Source organism: Taudactylus pleione, unplaced genomic scaffold (assembly GCF_031769625.1).
Source record: "Taudactylus pleione unplaced genomic scaffold, aTauple2 ptg000154l, whole genome shotgun sequence".
Lineage (NCBI taxonomy): Eukaryota > Metazoa > Chordata > Amphibia > Anura > Myobatrachidae > Taudactylus > Taudactylus pleione.
The window spans coordinates 33,922,716-33,942,396 of record NW_028284556.1 but is presented as its reverse complement, the minus strand read 5'-3'; the positions used below and the strand labels follow the sequence as shown (position 1 = coordinate 33,942,396).

Below are 19,681 nucleotides of genomic sequence, written 5' to 3'. Positions count from 1 at the left end.
GTTGATTGACAGGACGCCCCCTTTGGTGGGCTTGCCGGGGGCGTGGCTGCCAGACGGAGGCGTCCCCATGGGAACGCCGACCATCTGAAGCCGGCCCCACTGACATCACTAGTGATGTCAGTGGGAGTGATTTTGGCTCTGATAGAGCCAAAATCACTCCAGGGCTTGCGGCCACGAGACCCTACCGCAGAGTCTCTGTCGCAAGCCCGATGGTCGCGATGGTCTTGACCATCATCATGGACGCTCGCATAAGCTGTGGGTGGTCACCCACAGCTATGCGAGCGTCCAGGAGGACGCTCCATTTTCATGGAGGCGGGCACTGATTCAGAGCGAGCGCTCTGGTCAGAGCGTTCGGCTCTGAATCAGGCCCAGTGTCTGCCTACTTATCGTTCAGTTGGGGGGAAAGTTCCCCCTACACTAGAACGATTAGTTGGTGAAAACCAAACATGCGTGTGGGAACAAACGGCTGATTATTGTTTGCTCCCACACACTAGACGATATTGTTCTAGTGTATGGACAGCATAACCCATATAAGTACATAAGTGATTAGGTGTATGCATGGGGGGAGGGGGGGGAGAGCATAGGACAAGCTGAGTTTTTGCCCTGGGTGAATAAAATATCACTTCTCCCGAGGCTGAAGGTATCAAAGCTGAGGGCTTTCAAAGCATCCCGAACCTATTGTCGAAGCTGGATAATTGGCTGAGACAAGATCAGCTTAAAATTAGATCGAAATTACACCATCTTGCAAATGGCCGCAAGACACCATCTTGAAAATGAGATCTGCAAGACGCCATTTAGCGAATGGCCGCCCAGCGCCATTTTAGCTAAACTCACAATTAAGTACATATGGCGATGCTATTATTAGCATCAGGCGATCTCATATATTTTACCATACCACATACACACATTAATACACACAGTTGCGCTGTTAACATGTCGCACATTAGCGAATGCATAATACCCCGCATGCGAACGCTGTTTATTAGCTTTGTATGTACGCATCTGCCCCAAGTTAACCAGCGTATTTTCCCAAACCCCTAATACTTACACAATGCACACTCACATAAAAGGTTCCATAGCTTTAAAGTGTAAGATTCAAGTTTTATTCATTTCTTACAAATGAAGTGAAATAAAGGCTATTTGGTATCTAAGGTTTAATACATGATAAGTAAGCCGTGTTTGGTGTTTTATACTGATCTGCACTTTCTCAACAGCTTCCCGGTATCATCGGTGTGAAGATCGCAACATGCATTCTCAACTTATGGACCGTAGAAAGATAAAGCACCAAAATGTATTTGTGAAACCAACAGAAAACGGAGATAACCAGCTGTCGGAGGCTGGTCTGTGTCCATTTGAATCAACCTGTTAAATGTCCTGTAACAGAAGCACCATGATGGGGAACCAATGGGATCGCAACAAACCTCTCTACTGTATAGTCTATTTCTGTGGGGGTATAAATATATGTGTTCTGACCCCAGTCTTCATGCTGATGCTGTTGATGGAGGTTTCTTGTTGATGCCGGAATCTGGTCCCAGTGCGCGTGCGTATGTATAACTGTATCTTGGGTCTGTATAATTTCTTTGCGCTAAATTGTACTTAGATCACAGCGTGTAACTATCTGTACTTTGCTTGAATAATACTTTGTGCTTTGGAAATACATGTTCAAGGTCTGAAATCTTTATTTTACTGTATGACTGCGTACACAAATAGCGTCAATTTTAGAAGATATAGGCAGGTTTTTAGAAGGTATAAGCAGGAGCGTATAGAAGTTTAAATTCAGTATCCTTAGTTGGGGGCTCGTAGAGTGAGGTCACTTACCTATTCACACGATAAACATACAGTTATCGATATCTCACCAAAGGGTGGATAATGGCCACACGCAGTTTACCTGCAACCACTCGATGTTGAGAAATCGCTACTCGTTATCGTGTGAGTCAGGATACGCTGACTTGAATCCAGGGACAAGAAAGGAAAAAGTTTGTTTATCTTTGTTGATAGAATTTCACGCTAAAAAGGGGTGCCGCAGTATTGTCTACGCGGCTGAGTCGCATTTTTGTGCGCACAGTAGAGACACACTTTTGCGTACGCAGCTAAGGGTAAGTCAAAAGGTTGTGTGGTAGTCGCATTATTGTGTCGCACAATAGCGTATACGTACTTCCGGTTGTGCTGCCACGTGTTTAAACAAAGCCGTTGAGGTTACATTATCAATTGTTGTCAAAAACTGGGTTAACGTGTATTTTTCTGCGGAGGAAATAAGTGTGTAACTGTGAGTACTTGTTTACGGTGTAACACGGGACCTAAATGTTAAGGGTATCGTAGGACCCTTAAGTGCGAGGCGTAACGAACGGCCTAGTGACTCGGTAGCAGCTTACCGTTTATTTTACACAAGGCAGGTGCATGGGTTGTTATTTTTGTTAGGGTTCGGCTCCCAGCGTGATTATAGTATTCAGTAATCAATGTGTGTGATCTGTTAGGCTTATTTGAACACTATAATTGAACCGCATAGTTTTGGATAGACTATGATTGTGAGCTGGTGAGAGGGTGGACGAAATCAACTGGAAAACAAAGGGTACTTTGCTGTCCTCTAGCAGTTGAAACGTAGTCAAAAAGGGATTGCTGAGTGGAAGCTGCCTTTACTTCTATAGGTGAGTGGAGGCGTCTAGAGGTCCTCCATAGGGTTCGCGGATACACCCTTTTACAAAGACGTCCACAGGTAAGTGAAAGTATCTTCACTGTCTTTTCACCAGTTTACATTTTTATTGAAAAACGTAGGAGTTGTCCCAAGATGGGAGCCACGCAAACAATAGAGATGTTAGACAATGATGTGCTGCTAATGGAAGCGCCGCTTGGATCGGCCCGTCGTATTATGCATACTAAGTACGGTGCTTATGCAATAAGGTATGGTTTAAGATAACGATGAAGAGTGTTAGGCCGTTTCCCAGAATTGGTAGTTTTGATAAAGATGTATTGAATAATGTCCGGGATCACATCAGTCTGATGCGTTCTCGAGTGAAAAAGTTAAAACATAACGAATGTTTAAAATTGTGGCAGCATGTAGGGGATGCGTGGCTTAAAAATGTGCAAGCGACGCAAACTAGCGTTGCAAACGCATTGCCAGAAAGTACACCCGCGGCGCTAAATTGCAATGCGTGCGAGCCGCAAAACGGCGCGCACGTGCGACAAGGTAGCATTGCGGAAGGTATTGCCAGTAGATCACGTGCACCACCATCACCTTATGTGGATGGGGGTGCAGGTACAGTTATTGAAAAAAACCATAAAAATGTAACAAGGCATTTGTACCCTCTCTTAAGTAACCATAAGGAAAATGTTTATGATGTGGATGATGAGCCTATTGTCATGTCTGCCATTTCCCATGCTGTGCTCATGTTAGATGTGGCACCACGACAAGAACAAGTGGTGCCACCATCTCCATCAGTAATAGCATGGGAAGTGTTAACATCCTCTGCACCCGTAGATGAAGTTGTCAATACTATACGTTGCAGCAACAGACAAAATCCCCGACCAGGTAATAAGGTCAAAAGGTAGCAATGCGGCCGGTCTGCATCCCATCCGGACAATCACCGTTCCGAATGGGAATGCGGATGCGAACGCAGTAGTGCCCACAAGGGATGTGATAATGCATTGTCCTTGGACAAGAGCAGAGCTAAATTCCATCATGAATGATTTCCCCGATCCCAAAAAGGACCAAGCCAAATGTCAAAGATTTTTGAGAAATTTGGGTAGTTCTCATGAGCCAACCAATAAAGATTGGTGAGTGGTGTTAAGGGCCTGTCTACCAAGCAATATCGGCGTGACAAAATTTATCACGGATTGTGTACTGGATGGTGACGTTCCCTTTACAGACCAAGTAAACCAAGTTAACATTTCCTGCATTGTAACTCAATTGGGAATATTTTTTCCAGTAGTAGTTAACTGGAACAAAATTTTCACCATAAAACAAAAATAGAGTGAATCTGCAGAAGATTATTGCGACGGCGCTCTGCAGGCTATCACCCAGTACACTGCGTTAGAAGATATTAAAGATAGCACTAACCACAGGGGAATGATTGTCACCATACTCATGGATGGCCTTAAAGAGAACCTAAAAACCCGGGTTCAGACCTCACAGCCTGGCTGGAGGGGAGTCACAATAGATACCCTCATAGAATCCGCCATAGAACATGACAAAAACATCTCAAAGAAGAGAGATCCAGAGCGAGAAACTAATGGCTGTTGGTATTCAAGCTCCAGAAGGAATGACGGTAACATCACAGCCAGCAGACACACCTGCACCTGAACAGTTACATGTCCTCACCAATCCCACACCACTGCAAACACAGCCCTACCCCACTTTTCACACACAGCCACAAGTCCCATTCTACCCACAAACTCCATACCTCCCACAATATCCTTTTCCTCAATATCCTTACCCATACCCACCACCTTTCTCTCCTGCTCAACCCACACAACAATCCTTTCCACGAAAGTGTTTTAATTGCAACCAGCCAGGACATCTAAGTAAGAGCTGTACGGCAAAGAGGGTAGGACCCCCTAACCAGGGAGTACCTGGATATCCACATAAAGGATATACGCAGAGACCAGCAAATATCCAAAAGGCACCAGCTCCAAGTGTGGCCGTTAATGCTTTATTGGAGAGTGGGAGCCAACGCTAGGGGTCAGGTCATACCTGTAGTCTACAGATAGTCAGGTTAACGGGGAGTACTAGGGAAGAGCCAGTCGTGATGGTTGATGTAGCTGGTACTAAATATCCTTTTCTTGTAGACACAGGGGTGACCAGGTCAGTGATAAAATCTCCCGTTAATTTACAGGTAACCAACGAGACAGTACCAGCAATGGGCGTTACAGGTAAAGCGCAACATTATCCTGTAACAAACTCCACAGAGGTTACTATTGGGCCGTTGCATACCAGGCATTCTTTCCTCCTGGCAGCAGCAGCTCCTACTAACCGACTGGGAAGGGATTTGTTATGTAAGATGGGATGTGTCATATATTGTACCCCTGATGGTGTATTTATAGATATCCCAGAGAGATTGCGCACAGGGTGAGGGATATGTTGGACACTCCCCAAAGGATAATGTATCACTCTACCAGTTTAAATGAAAATCCATCAAAGGTAGATCAAATGCTATCCCAAATTCCAGATTCACTTTGGACCAAGGATGGACAGGACACTGGTTTAATGGCAAACCTAAACCCCGCAATGGTAAATTTAAAAGGCGGTAAGCAAGCTCCAAAAATTCCCCAGTACCCACTAAAACAGGAGATAGAATGAGGGGTTTATCCAATAATTGAGCGATTATTACAATAGGGAATTTTAGTTCATACAGCTAGTGTAGCCAACAGTCCCATCTTCCCGGTGAAGAAGAGTGGTGGGAGGGGTTATAGGCTGGTACAAGACTGTAGAGGTGATAATAAGGTAGTAGAGAGCCAATTTCCTGTAGTGCCAAATCCAGCTGTCATTCTTATGCAGATCCCAACAAATGCAAGGTCAGAACAAGGTCATTGACCTCTGTTCTGCTTTCTTCTCTGTGCTTCTTCATCCTGACTGTCAGTACCTATTCGCTGTCACATACAGGGGTGTACAATACACATGGACATGATTGCCCCAAGGTTTCATAGACAGCCCCAGCATCTTCTCCCAGGCCATGCACGACTGTTTACAATCTTTTCAACCTGCCAATCGGTCTGTTCTAATTCAATATGTGGACGATTTATTGCTATGTTCTGATTCGTTTATGGCATGTTTAAATGATACTAAACTTTTGTTGCTTCACCTCTCGCACACAGGACACAAGGTTGCTAAGGACAAACTACAGCCATGCCAATCTGGAGTAAAATATTTGGGATACTGCCTAACTCAGGGGTTACGACATCTCACAAATGACAAAATCCAGGCGATACAGAACATGACACTGCCGCAGAACCAACAGCAAATTCGTACCTTCTTGGGAATGTGAGGATACTGTAGAATGTGGATCCCAGGTTTTTCTATTTTGGCCTTGCCATTACAGGACTTAATCTCTTCCTCAAAGCCCAATCGTGTCATACACACAGAGGAATCAGAGCAGGCTTTCCTTAATCTTAAGGACAGTCTGACAAAAGCACCTGCATTGGGAATATCTGATTATGAAAAACCTTTTGATTTGTATTGTACAGAAGCCGATGGTTGTGCTGCAGGTGTCCTCACACAAAAACATGGTGATGCCAGTAGGCCCGTAGCATACTACAGTGCCCAATTGGACACTGTGGCAAGATCACTCTCAACGAGTTTAAGAAGTGTGTCAGCAACGGCTCTATTGGTGAGTAAAAGTGAGGACGTAGTATTGGGCCATGATATGATTGTCTATACTCCCCACTCTGTATCTGCTCTGCTGAACTATGCCCAAACCAGACATGTTTCTTCAGCTAGGTTTTCCAAATGGGAACTAGCTCTAATTGCACCTGCAAACATCACTGTTAAACGATGTAATACGCTGAATCCAGCAACGTATTTATCATATGTACAACATGATGTACAAAGGGTGGAAGGAGACGAGTTGCTGGCGGGAAGTGAGTTCAGCGGACATAATGATACTCACGATTGTATGGAATATCTGAATCAGACCTTTACTGCTAGACCTGACATACACGACACACCTTTAGAAAATGTGGATGTGACATTTTACACGGACGGGAGTTGTCATAGACAAACAGACACAGGTGAATTATGTACAGGTTATGCTATTGTAAATGACACAGACATCATAGAAGCTGAACCTCCTCACTCAGCCCAGGTGGCAGAGTTAGTAGCATTAAAAAGAGCGTGTGAACTGGCAGCAGGCAAATCTGCTAACATTTACACAGACTCTAAGTATGCATTCGGAGTGGTACACTATTTCGGAGCTCTATGGCGTCTGAGAAATTTTATGACAGCAGCAGGCACAGCAGTTGCACATTCCAGACATATAAAACAATTACTAAAAGCAATCCAATTGCCCAAAACGGTGGCAGTAATTAAGTGTAAAGCCCATACATGTGAGGATGATCCAGTGTCACTGGGCAACAACAGAGCAGATTAAGCTGCGAAATGGGCAGCAGGGTTAAAAATGAACATAACAAAAGAACAAATTATGTCTTTTCAAACAATTGATATGTTGAAACTAATTTGTGTTCAACCCAGGAAAAGTCAGTCTGGAAGTCCAAGGGATGTGGGCAAGAGTCCACCGGGCTCTGGGGGGACGGACAAGGTAAGCCAGTAGCCCCCAAGGCATATTAACCCAGCCTGGCTGAGGCAGGACACGGTCTGACTCATCTGGGAAAGCAAGGTATGTGCAAATTGGTGAGAGCATACTGGTGTGCACCGGGTTTTTCTTCACAAGCAGAAAAGAGAGCAATGTCCTGTCTGACTTGTTTGAGGAAGAACATAGGGAAAGCGATCCCTACCGAACCATCCCACATTCCACCAACTGACGGACCTTTCCAGGTAATACAAATTGATTTCATCCACTTACCACCCTGCAGGAATCTCAAGTACGTATTAGTGTGCACTGACGTGTTTTAAAATTGGGTTGAGGCCTACCCAGCGGCCACTAATACTGCTGCGTTTACTGCCAAGAAAATAGTGCAGGAGTTTGTATGCAGATACGGTATCCCTAAAATTATTGAGAGTGACAGGGGTACTCATTTCACACGTGATGTTTTTCAAAATATGTGTAAAATGATGGGTATTAATAGTCAACTTCACACCCCCTACCGACCTCAGGCCAGTGCCAAGGTAGAGATGATGAACGGGACTATTAAAAATAAGTTAAGTAAAATCATGGCAGAGACTAGACTAGGATGGCCAGAAGCATTACCGTTGGTTCTACATAATATAAGGACCACTCCTAGACCCCCTCTAAATCTGTCCCCCTTTGAAACACTGTTTGGTAGACGACCTCATTTGATTATAATATAGAAAAGAAAATATGCAGCGCTGATAATAGATGCAGTTTAATATAAATATAAAAACAATACAATCATAGAAATAAAAAAACATATCAAAATGTATTTTTGTGTGGTAATATTGTTGATCCACTGCGATAGTAGATGGAGGTCCAAATAACAACCTCATAAAGCATACATAATATCCTATAGGCACTATTGCTGCAGCAATATACTGGATGGGCACTGATGTAATGTCTCGCAAGGTAACTTGGGATATAGTTGTAAATCCAACAATGGGAAAGATTTTACCAGCTTATGTCCAGATGAAACGAGGGTCCCAAAATTAGCGATGGTATCACACCGGCGAACATCCAACGCACGGAAAGACCTCTGAAAGATTGATGCTAGAACCAGGGATGGCGTCCCAAGTTGAGAAAACTCCAATGCAGTTCCTGAATAGTGTCCAAATGATGAGTGCCTGATAGGAAGAACCACCAATGCGTTTCACTACCACCTGGTAGCTTTTTCAAGGTGTCTCTATGGCTGGTATACAGCCCTCTTATACTGCTTTTCATTAGGCTCACTCGTCCTCAGGTGGATCCAATTAATTATATAAAAAAACTACTTAGTAGTCAAAATTTAAATAAAGAAACAGACGATACAGACAACAGGAGGCAGACATTGACATACATTAATTCAAATAGTTAAACTTACTGTTTAAAATACACTACAATATTCGATCTAAAATTCACCACAGATGTTTTCTGTATTTGTAGGTAATTATTGGTCAAAAACAATCACGTGACCATGTGGAGCGCTATGGAATCACATGTTGCGTGCCTATAGGATATTATGCATGCTTTATGAGGTTGTTATTTGGACCTCCATCTACTATCGCAGTGGATCCACAATATTACCACACAAAAATACATTTTGATATGTTTTTATTTCTATGATTGTATTGTTTTTATATTTATATTAAACTGCATCTATTATCAGCGCTGCATATTTTCTTTTCTATATTGTCATATAGGAGGCTGACTACCTCCCCTTTTTTGCAGCTGCTGGGAAGACTCCTCACCACAGCGCCCTATTTACTATCTTTATAGTTCTATTATTGTATACACACATAGTCCAGTGGGCTGCAGTGATGAGTTGTTTTTCCAATTTTGATAATAGATACAATAGGAGGCAGACATATATATCCAATTGGGATCATCCAGAGAATGAGAAAACCAGCTATAAGGAAGATAATATGAAAGATGAATTTTATAAATTAGAAGAATTGTTAAAATTAGAAACTAAGAATTGGTTGAACAGTACTAATTTACAGAAATATGTGGATAGGAAAATGATTCCGAGGGGGTTACGGATCTTTAAACCATCCATTTTTTCTGACCAATTTGAGTTTCAGAAAGAATGGGAAGATATTCTTGACAACTGTTCTTTGTTACTTATTAAATTGGTTATAAAATTTAGAAATAACAAACTCGAACAGATTGTGAAGGAAATTGAAGATGCAAAACAGAAATTGGAACCAATGAGTACTTTGTCAGATTATAGTGAATATGATCGTAAGATTACCGAAAGGATACTCAAGTTTGAACAATCCATTACCGATACTAAATGCAAAAAATTCCAAAGGGATCTAGATGATTACACTAAAGGACAAGTAAGATCATATAAAGATAAGATAAAAGAAAGAAAACAATTCCAAGATCCCCACTATTACCCTACTAGTAGGACAGGTCTTGATCATCATTCCACTAAAAGACCCCAATAAGGACAAACAATAATCAGACAGCGAATTTTGTCTGATCGACAAAATCACTATGAAAGAGGTTATATTAGTGATAATAAGAAAACAGACCATCTCTCTCTATTATCTCCTTCCAAGGAGACTAGGGCCCTTGGGGCACGTCCCAAATCTAGACCCACTGGATATACTTATACCAATGAGGACAAATAAGATCTTTTTTTAGGGAGATCACCTCCACACCATCGAAAACCAGTTTGGATATCCAAGCAACATACTCCTACAATCAAAAGAAGCAGAAATCCAAGTATAGAGGGAGAAGAGCAGGGAAAAAGGAGAAATCTAAGAAACTAAGATATAAGTATTTAGAAAAAACTAGTAATTCAATCTTCAATCTATCTTCAAAAGTGTTGTCGAAAGACGAACTATCGCTCCTCAATAAAGGTCTTAAATTTGCCCCATCGGCTCCACCCAACATATTTGATCTTTACGTTGATTTAAATTCGCTTTATTCGTACTCTCTGTAGGAAGAGATTCTTTGCGAAGAAAGCTCTTACTACAGAGAAGGACACTTCGTCTTTAGTACTCCTGGACGCAGATGATGACCCAATAATAAATATATTGGAAGAATTACAACAAGAAATTGACCCTGATAACCATATTTCTAAAACACAAAAAATCTTTAATATCAATAAGAGTGGTTGTAAATTAAGATCAGACTTCTTTCCAATCAGTTTTAAGAGCAGCAGTGTAGAGACCTTCTATAAAACTACTTTAGAGGGTTTCAGGAATCTCTGCTCTTCCCAGTCTACTATTACCAGACAACATGGAAATTTGACAAGAGGCGAGAAGAGGGCCCTTAGAAATTTGACACAGGATACGAGTATTATGATCAAAGAAGCAGATAAGGGGGGAGGTTTGGTCATCCAAGATAAGGTTGAGTACATTAAGGAGGCCCTCAGACAACTTGAGGATGCTCACTTTTATACAGTCCTCATGAAAGATCCCACTGCTTCCTTCTTAACGGAACTTGAGATTATTCTTATTTCTGCTTTGAATGATAGGGTCATATCCAAAGATAAATATCGTTTTCTTTTACCACTATTCCGATCTACTATCATTTACCCAAAATCCACAAGTCCCTCACTTCACCCCCTGGACGTCCTATTATTTCGGGTGTCAATTCCCTTACCTCTGCTCTTTCTGCCTATGTGGATTCATATTTACAGCCACGTGTCTGTCAGTTGAAATCACATATACGCGATACGACACATTTTTTGCAACTAATACGAGATGTGAAATGGAAATCCTCGTATGCATTTCTTACTATGGATGTACAAAGTTTGTACACCAATATTCCACATCAAACGGGTGTCCAGGTCATTCGTGACATTCTTAATGAAGATGGAGATTTGACTGACAGACACAAAGAATTCCTATTAGACTCTATTCACTTTATTCTTACTCACAATTATTTTTTTTTTTCTTACACTTTTTATTTACAGACTATGGGAACGGCCATGGGAACCAGGTTTGCGCCAAGCTACGCCAACCTCTATGTGGGCAAGCTCGAGAACCAGCTCATATGGGGGGGCGAGCTTGGAGGCCACCTGGTTCTCTATGGCCGTTACATAGATGATTTATTTTTCATTTGGGATGGGGATTTGGATACAGCTCTTAATTTTGCACGTTTTCTCAACACTAACACTTATAATTTGACTTTCACTTACAATTATAACAAGAGTGTTATAAATTTTCTGAATGTGACCCTTGAGATTTTGGGTGATAAAATCATCACTTCTAATTATATCAAAGATGTTGGGACAGAAGCATATCTACACTTCCGTAGTGCCCATTACATGTCATGGAAGACCAATATTCCGAAGGGGCAACTCCTTAGGATTAGGAGGAATTGTTCGACAGAAAAAGGATTCCAGGAACAAGCGAAAAAGTTGTTGGAATCTTTTATGAGCAGAGGATATCCTAATTATATCTTAGAGAGGGCATTCAAAGAAGTATCAGAAATAGATAGAGATTCCCTATTAGACCCAAAAAAGAAGATAATGTTAGAAATAAATGATAACAATCCAAAAGGATCTAGAGAGTTGGCTTTTATTAGTAAATTTAATAACCAGTCAAATACTATCAAACAAATCATTAAATCAAATTACCATATATTAAAAGTTGATCCTTTACTCAACAAAGTCCTTCCCAGTCACCCTGAATTTATTTTCAGGAAAAATTGCTCCTTAAAAACCATTCTTGCTCCAAGCTTTATGAAATCTGTTCCTGTGGTCAAAGACTCGGACAATTGTACTAAAGCTTGGTTAAGCAGAAGAACAGTAGGTTTTTTTAGATGTGGAAACACAAGATGTACAACCTGTAAATTTGTATTAAACAAAACTACATCTGTTGTTACTATGACAGGAGAAGAAAAAAGTATTACCAGTTTTATTAATTGTAACTCCAGTTGGGTAATCTATCTCCTCCAATGTGATTGTAACCTCAAATATGTTGGTCGAACAACAAGACCCCTTAAGGTGCGTTATATGGAGCACCGTAGGAATATTTTAAATAAAAAACAGAATCATAGTATTCCTAAACATTTTATGGTGAAACACAATAGTGATCCAAGCTCATTAAAAGTTATTGGTTTAGAATTTATTCCATCAACCCCACGAGGAGGGGATAGATTTAGAAAACTCTGCAAACAGGAAATTTACTGGACATTTCAACTTAATTCTCTATTCCCAAGTGGACTTAATGAAGCCCTAGAACTCAATGCTATTCTATAAAATAGGGACATTTGGGTATCACCTTAGGTGGTTGATTATTATCTAGGGTTATTAGATGTATGTTTCCAGTGTATTTTTAACACTGATTCACCTCTGGTGTGTGTTATATCTAACGGGTTAGGGGTTTACCTGTTTATTCTATTTAGTGGTCCACCCAATTTATGGTATATATGTCATACAGAGCGGATTAAGAATGTTTATATCTACCTTTATGATATTGTCCTTGATATATTTATTATATTGTTGTTTTGGTCATTTAGTCTATATTATTTATCATGATGTCTATATCTCATCTAATAGACTTAGTAATGTTCTTAATTTTATCCATTTATTTATTTATAGTCACATTGATTTTTTTCTTTGTTTTTTTCTTTGTTTTTTTGATTAAAGACATAGTTTATATAATTGTAGTATTATAATGAGGATAGATTCCATATTCCTCTATGTAGTATTTTGATATGACATCTGGGGACTAAGGAGTTAAAAATATCTGAGCGCTGAATGGGCACACAGTATAGGAGTACATGGTGGTCCCGTCAGGGAAACCATGTGACGAACATACGACATGGAATGGGGAAGTTAGAAGTGTGGAACGCAGCGTTTTTTGTCATAGCGTCCCACACGAAAATCCGAGCGGGTCATGTGACCCGCCGCCCAGCAGAGATCCGTCATCAGCCGGAGGCTTGGAACGCAACATGTGATTCCATAGCGCTCCACATGGTCAAGTGATTGTTTTTGACCAATAATTACCTACAAATACAGAAAACATCTGTGGTGAATTTTAGATCGAATATTGTAGTGTATTTTAAATTTAACTATTTGAATTAATGTATGTCAATGTCTGCCTCCTGTTGTCTGTATCGTCTGTTTCTTTATTTAAATTTTGACTACTAAGTAGTTTTTTTATATAATTAATTGGATCCACCTGAGGACGATTGAGCCTAATGAAAAGCAGAATAAGAGGGCTGTATACCAGCCATAGAGACACCTTGAAAAAGCTACCAGGTGGTAGTGAAACGCGTTGGTGGTTCTTCCTATCAGGCACTCATCATTTGGACACTATTCAGGAACTGCATTGGAGTTTTCTCAACTTGGGACGCCATCCCTGGTTCCAGCATCAATCTTTCAGAGCTCTTTCCGTGCGTTGGATGTTCGCCGGTGTGATACCATCGCTAATTTTGGGACCCTCGTTTCATCTGGACATAAGCTGGTAAAATCTTTCCCATTGTTGGATTTACAACTATATCCCAAGTTACCTTGCGAGACATTACATCAGTGCCCATCCAGTATATTGCTGCAGCAATAGTGCCTATAGGATATTATGCATGCTTTATGAGGTTGTTATTTGGACCTCCATCTACTATCGCAATAGATCCACAATATTACCACACAAAAATACATTTTGATATGTTTTTATTTCTATGATTGTATTGTTTTTATATTTATATTAAACTGCATCTATTATCAGCGCTGCATATTTTCTTTTCTATATTGTCATATAGGAGGCTGACTACCTCCCCTTTTTTGCAGCTGCTGGGAAGACTCCTCACCACAGCGCCCTATTTACTATCTTTATAGTTCTCTTCATTTGATTATAAGTCCACAGGAAGACTTGAAGGGTAACAACGAGGTAACTGTAAGGTATCTTATATCAATGAATAAACAGTTAAAACAGCAACAGCAGAAACTGAAATTGTTGTCCCATGATATGCCTGAAACTAACTGTCATGATGTTGAACCTGGAGAATATGTTATGATCAGAAATTTCTTGCGTTCAGGTTGTTTGACTGATCGGTGGGAAGGCCCTTACCAGGTGTTACTGACAAGTACCATATCCTTGAAGGTGGCTGAGAGAGATACCTGGGTCCATTCCACTCACTGCAAAAAGGTCAACCAACAGGTGGAGAAACAAGGCGGAGACAAGGCTGATAACGTGGACCTGTCGATAACAAGCTTGTTCCGGGAGGATTGAAAGGTTGTAGTGAGATACCTGAACTAAAAGAAATTTGCAGGTCTTTGTTGTAGCAATGGACTGGCCTGCTGTGTTCATTTTCATATTCTCTTCCAGAGTTTTCACCATTCTGGTTGGTTCGGGAATGTCCGGATTCTGTGACGGGGGACCGATAGAGGAGATGGCAGCTGATGGCAGTGCTGATGGAGTGGAGTCAGAAGGAGGAGTGCTATGCCAATCAGGGGAGTGTCTGACCAATCTTAGTACTGAAATTGCTAAGAGAGCTGCTATTCCGGATACTTGGGGACGGTGTGGAGGTTTAGCGTCTGAAGATTCCTGTATTTGTGAGCTTTGTGGGTCCCTAGTTGATGAGAACTGTATCCAACGATGCCAGCCTAAACATAACCCATACTGGGGTGGGTATCCTTTAGAGGATTATCATAGCATGGTAGGCAAAGTATTAAACCAGACTGATTGTTGGGTGTGCTCACACGTGTCACAGGGTCAGCATAATGTAGGGTTAGTGCCATTTCCGCTGAATATTATGGAAATTTTGGAATTGCAAAAGGGAAAACATTGGATGGAAAATTCCTCTCATCCAAACAACCTCATTTCAAACTCTATCAATTCCAAGTAGATAAATCACTTTTGTGCCTAAACATAACCAAACATAATAAATCAGGGAGTTGGGAAGTGACGGGGAATAATCAGACGATGACCTTCTCACTGAGAGCTGATAATGAGTCTATGAATCATGATCTGTTACGCTCAATTAGATCTAATGGGAGACACTTTAGTTATCGGTATACATTGAGTTCCACCAAAGAAATTATTGGTAAGGTACCAGATGGATATTGTGCTAAGATAATACAACCAGAAACTTGCATGTACCAGATGGAGGAACCTGAGATAGGATTATTTGCAAGGGAAATGTGTTTAATGATAATGATGCATACTATTCCTTGTGTTCTCCCTGATAATGTATATTTTATATGTGGAAGAAAAGCGTTTAAATGGCTCTGCCCGAGTTCCGAAGGTTTGAATTACCTGGGAAGAGTAGCCCCAGAGGTTATGACCCTCAACACATGTTGAAATGCTTGATATTCATAAAAACACACCATCACCATATCTTCACACGCAGTATGAACACAGAGGCGAAAGAAATATACCTGGTGACGTGCATAAAGCCACTCAGTTAATTAGTGAGACAACTGGCTTTCAAGTTTTAGTAGCACTGGATCCCACCAGGATCGCTCGGGGTACATTAAATTTTAGATATATTCAGGATCTTGCTAAATTGATAGATAATATCACCGAGATGTATGATGACACCTTCAGGTATACAGGTAGGGAATTGCAGGCGTACAAGAAAGAACTGGTGCAACACAGGCTAGTGTTAAATTATTTAACCGCTGTCACTGGAGGATACTGCGTAACTTTGGCCACCCATTTTAAGTAAATGTTGCACCTATGTCACCAATGATACCAGCGACCCCAAGGAGGTGATAGACCGGAAGATGAATGAAATTCTGCAGCTAAAATGGGAATTTCGGAAGAACCATAATACTTCAGTGGCTGAAGTAGAGGAGAAGGTAGAGGAATGGGTTTCATGGTTGAACCCAGCGAAGTGGTTCTCAGGTCTAGGGGAGTGGGTCCAGGAAATGATCGCAAGCATAGGTAAGCTCCTGATCCTCATACTGGTTGTCATCATAGTAATTGGCATATGTGTCCGGTGTGTTCCTACTGTGGTGAAGTGTGGAAAATGTAAAGATAAGGTAAAACCAAAGAACAAAATTATGATGGTGGTTAGCAATGACAATATGAATACTGGGGTAAATATAGAACTGCATTTCAACCCTGACCTAGGTAATACCATCATATAATGCACAAAATGTATTATCAAAATGTTATTTTAAAAACACCTCAAATAATGTAAGTCCCTATTCCCCCTCAAGACTGCCTTTATAGGATTGATGCATCCCCACATCATTCCCATGATCTTCCAAGATCTGCGGTGTGCGTATAATGGTAGTTTTATGTCCCCTTCCAGAGACACATTATTGATGGATTAAGAATCACCTTTTGCAATCCCATAATAACATTAAATAATACATATATATGTAAGCCTAAATTAAATTTAAAAAACAGAGTGTGATAGCATGTTGTTCGCTATCAAAGGGTGGACTGTCAAAGCTGGATAATTGGCTGAGACGAAATCAGCTTAAAATTAGATCGAAACGACACCATCTTGTGAATGGCCGCAAGACACCATCTTGAAAATGAGATCTGCAAGACGCCACTTTGCGAATGGCCGCCTAGCGCCATTTTAGCTAAACTCACAATTAAGTACATATGGCGATGATATTATTAGCATATTTTACCATACCACATACACACATTAATACACACAGTTGCGGTTAACATGTCGCACATTAGCGAATGCATGATACCCCACATGCGAACTCTGTTCCAACCAGGGGTTTTGAAACTAAGCACAGAACTTTGTTGCTTCCCATTGTTATATAGATCAGTACTGGAATGGGGGAAGGGGGGGGGGGGAGACCTTTGCTGCTGGACTGGAAGCACAGGTTACCACTATTTTATAATACTTTTTTTATATGGACTCTGTTATTAGGTTGCATTTTTGCCTGTAATGCTTACCTTAATGTGTTTATTTTATTAACCTGTTACAAGATTATTTGATTTTAACTTTTACATTATATTGGAATACATGTTTTAAGACCTCGTTATGGTATTTTCATATGATAACTTTGTTTTATTGTTGTAGCATTTTTAATACATTCAATTTATTATAAACTAGCAACCCGCCCAGGCTTCGCAAGGGAGCAATTTCATCTCACCACAGCAACCTGCATCTCATAACAAATAACGCCATGTCACCACAGTCCACTGCATCTCACTACAAACCCACTGCTTCTAACTCCTGCCCCTGCATCTCATCAGTGTCACCACAACCCCCTTACTGCTGCCCTGCAGCTGGCTGGGACCTGGCCACTGGGATGTGCTGGTAAGGGCAGGAGAATCATGGATGAGGTTTGTATTGCATCTACCATCAGCATTATCAGTATCATGTCCCTGGGGCTGGGTACCTGTGCATATTTCCACAGCCTCCATGCACACCCCTACCCAGCTGCCGAACATGTCCTCTTTGCATAATGTACCCTGTATTTCCTGGGCTTCCTGTCGAACTTCCTCACTGTGGTGCCCCATTCAAAGAACAGCGCTGACTTTTATATGAGGTGTCTCCTGTTAACTGAGTGCATGTGGCTGAGTGGGAACATTGTGCTGGAGAGGGAGAATTTCACAGTGGAGGAGTGGTGGCCGGTCCGTCTTCAGGCGTAGGTATGGACATCAGAATCCGATGGTTACTAAACATCAATGTTTTGTTCCGATGGTAGTGTTTTTACGATATGATGGTGGCGGTCGAATGTTTGCCACCATCAAATGGAAATCATTTGATGGTGTTCCAGAGGTTGTTTATTTATTTATTCAATTCCTGATAACTATGCCTCTCCTAGCTCCTTTCTTGTTACTGTGTCTGCATCAGGACATTTTCATGGGTTCAGGAGGATGTCTTTCACTCGGTGTCTGCCTCAGACATGACCCTGCTCAGTCCCTGACTCCTTCCCCTCTCTAGGCTGTTGCTAAGCAACAGGGCACATTGCTATCTTTGATTGGCTCTCACTGTCTCAGAGAGCTAATCAGAGCACAGCCCTCAGTCCTACAGCAGCAGTGAGTCACTCGTACAGCAAAACAGTTTTTTCTGTGACTTGCTTCTCTTGATGTTTCAGCACTCTGGTCAGCTCCAAAACAGCGGGCCTGTTGCAAGTTTTTTCTGTGACTTGGTTCACTAAAATCAAATTTTACCACAGATGAATGACCTTCCTTGACCAACGCTGTATACAATAGTGAAAAACCCATCAAAATCCATCCAGTGGTTCAAGATATTAGCACAAACAAACAGGCCCCTAAACCAGGGACTTTATTTTATATATATAAAGGGAGAGGTGTCGGCGCCAACTCAATTAATGGCTAGAAGATAAAGTGCGTTGTGTGGATTAGTGTATACTACGTTCTCCCTATTTTCAAGGGTGTCTGCTAGACCTAGTGTGATAGGGCTTTTGGAATTGCCCTTATGTAAGAATTTCTGCCAGTGTACCAGGTCTATAAGCGACTCACGTAGGAAATGTGAATATAAAGTGCTACATAAAACATATATATTGATATATAAAAATTTTTTTTATTATGTATGACAACACTGACACAAACAAACACAAATTAATTAGGTTTAACTCATATGATGACCTTTCTTTGAGAGGGGCTCAATAAGTGTAGCTGGTGAGGTTTTTGAAAGTGCACAGTGCCAATAAAAGTTAATCATAAATATACTTCTTTAGTAAAAAATACATATACTATAATCAGTTAAAAACTAAGGGGAAACCACATAAAATTTAAACAAGAGTTTCTAAAATCTTTTCTAAAAAGAATAAATGGAAATGTTCAAGAATTCATGTAGTGCTTATCTGTGGTAGTTCATTCAGGCAAGAGGTAGCTTCTCAACGTGTTTCATCCACTGGGGACTTCATCAAGGGGTGTTGTTAGCCCGAGGTTACTGCTTTTTATACCCCATATTAGACAGGACTCAATTTGCCTCATTTAGGTCGTTAGTGACATCACTTCCGGTCTACGACTTCCGGAACACTGTCCAGGATTTTCCATTATACTCACTAATCATTTAGTCTCATATTTTCTAGATAGTCTCTTTCAAGAGTGTAGTACAGTCCTATACATTAATCCAATACAACTGGGTTGTCTCCAATGATCAAAGTTCCGCATGTGTTTGACGTTCACCCACTTCCGCCCTCTGTAAGTTGGCTTCCGCCCGGTGTTGTCGTCACATCCGCTTCCTCGCTCCATGTTAAGGCGCTGTGTTCTAGACACAAATAGCGGGGTGACGCGCATGCGTAGATCATCCCAGAACTAGTCCTCTCGTGTATCGGCTGCAGTTGTCATAGTGACGTGCCCACCATCTTAACGTGGTCCATGTATAACTTATACGCTGATAGAAAGGAAGGAGACATTTTTAGAGGACATACATATAAATGTCTTGTACTCTGCTGTATGGATTCTACTAATGTCACCGCATCACTATCTATTAGATACTGATTACATGTGAAAACAATTAAAAATAGTAATACGATGTACATGACTAATAAAATAAGCTCAATAATG

At 41.0% G+C, this 19,681-nt stretch overlaps 2 protein-coding genes across 7 annotated transcripts in view; one reads left to right on the top strand and one right to left on the bottom strand.

Annotated features, from left to right (window-relative positions):
- The window catches only part of TTC27 (tetratricopeptide repeat domain 27), a 676,116-nt gene that overhangs the window by 255,857 nt on the left and 400,578 nt on the right, over positions 1-19,681 (bottom strand). The window lies entirely within an intron of this gene.
- Positions 9,077-9,709, top strand: LOC148522161 (uncharacterized). The gene has a single exon (XM_088474449.1). The coding sequence runs from the start codon at positions 9,077-9,079 to the stop codon at positions 9,707-9,709; it is 633 nt and encodes a 210-aa protein (XP_088330575.1).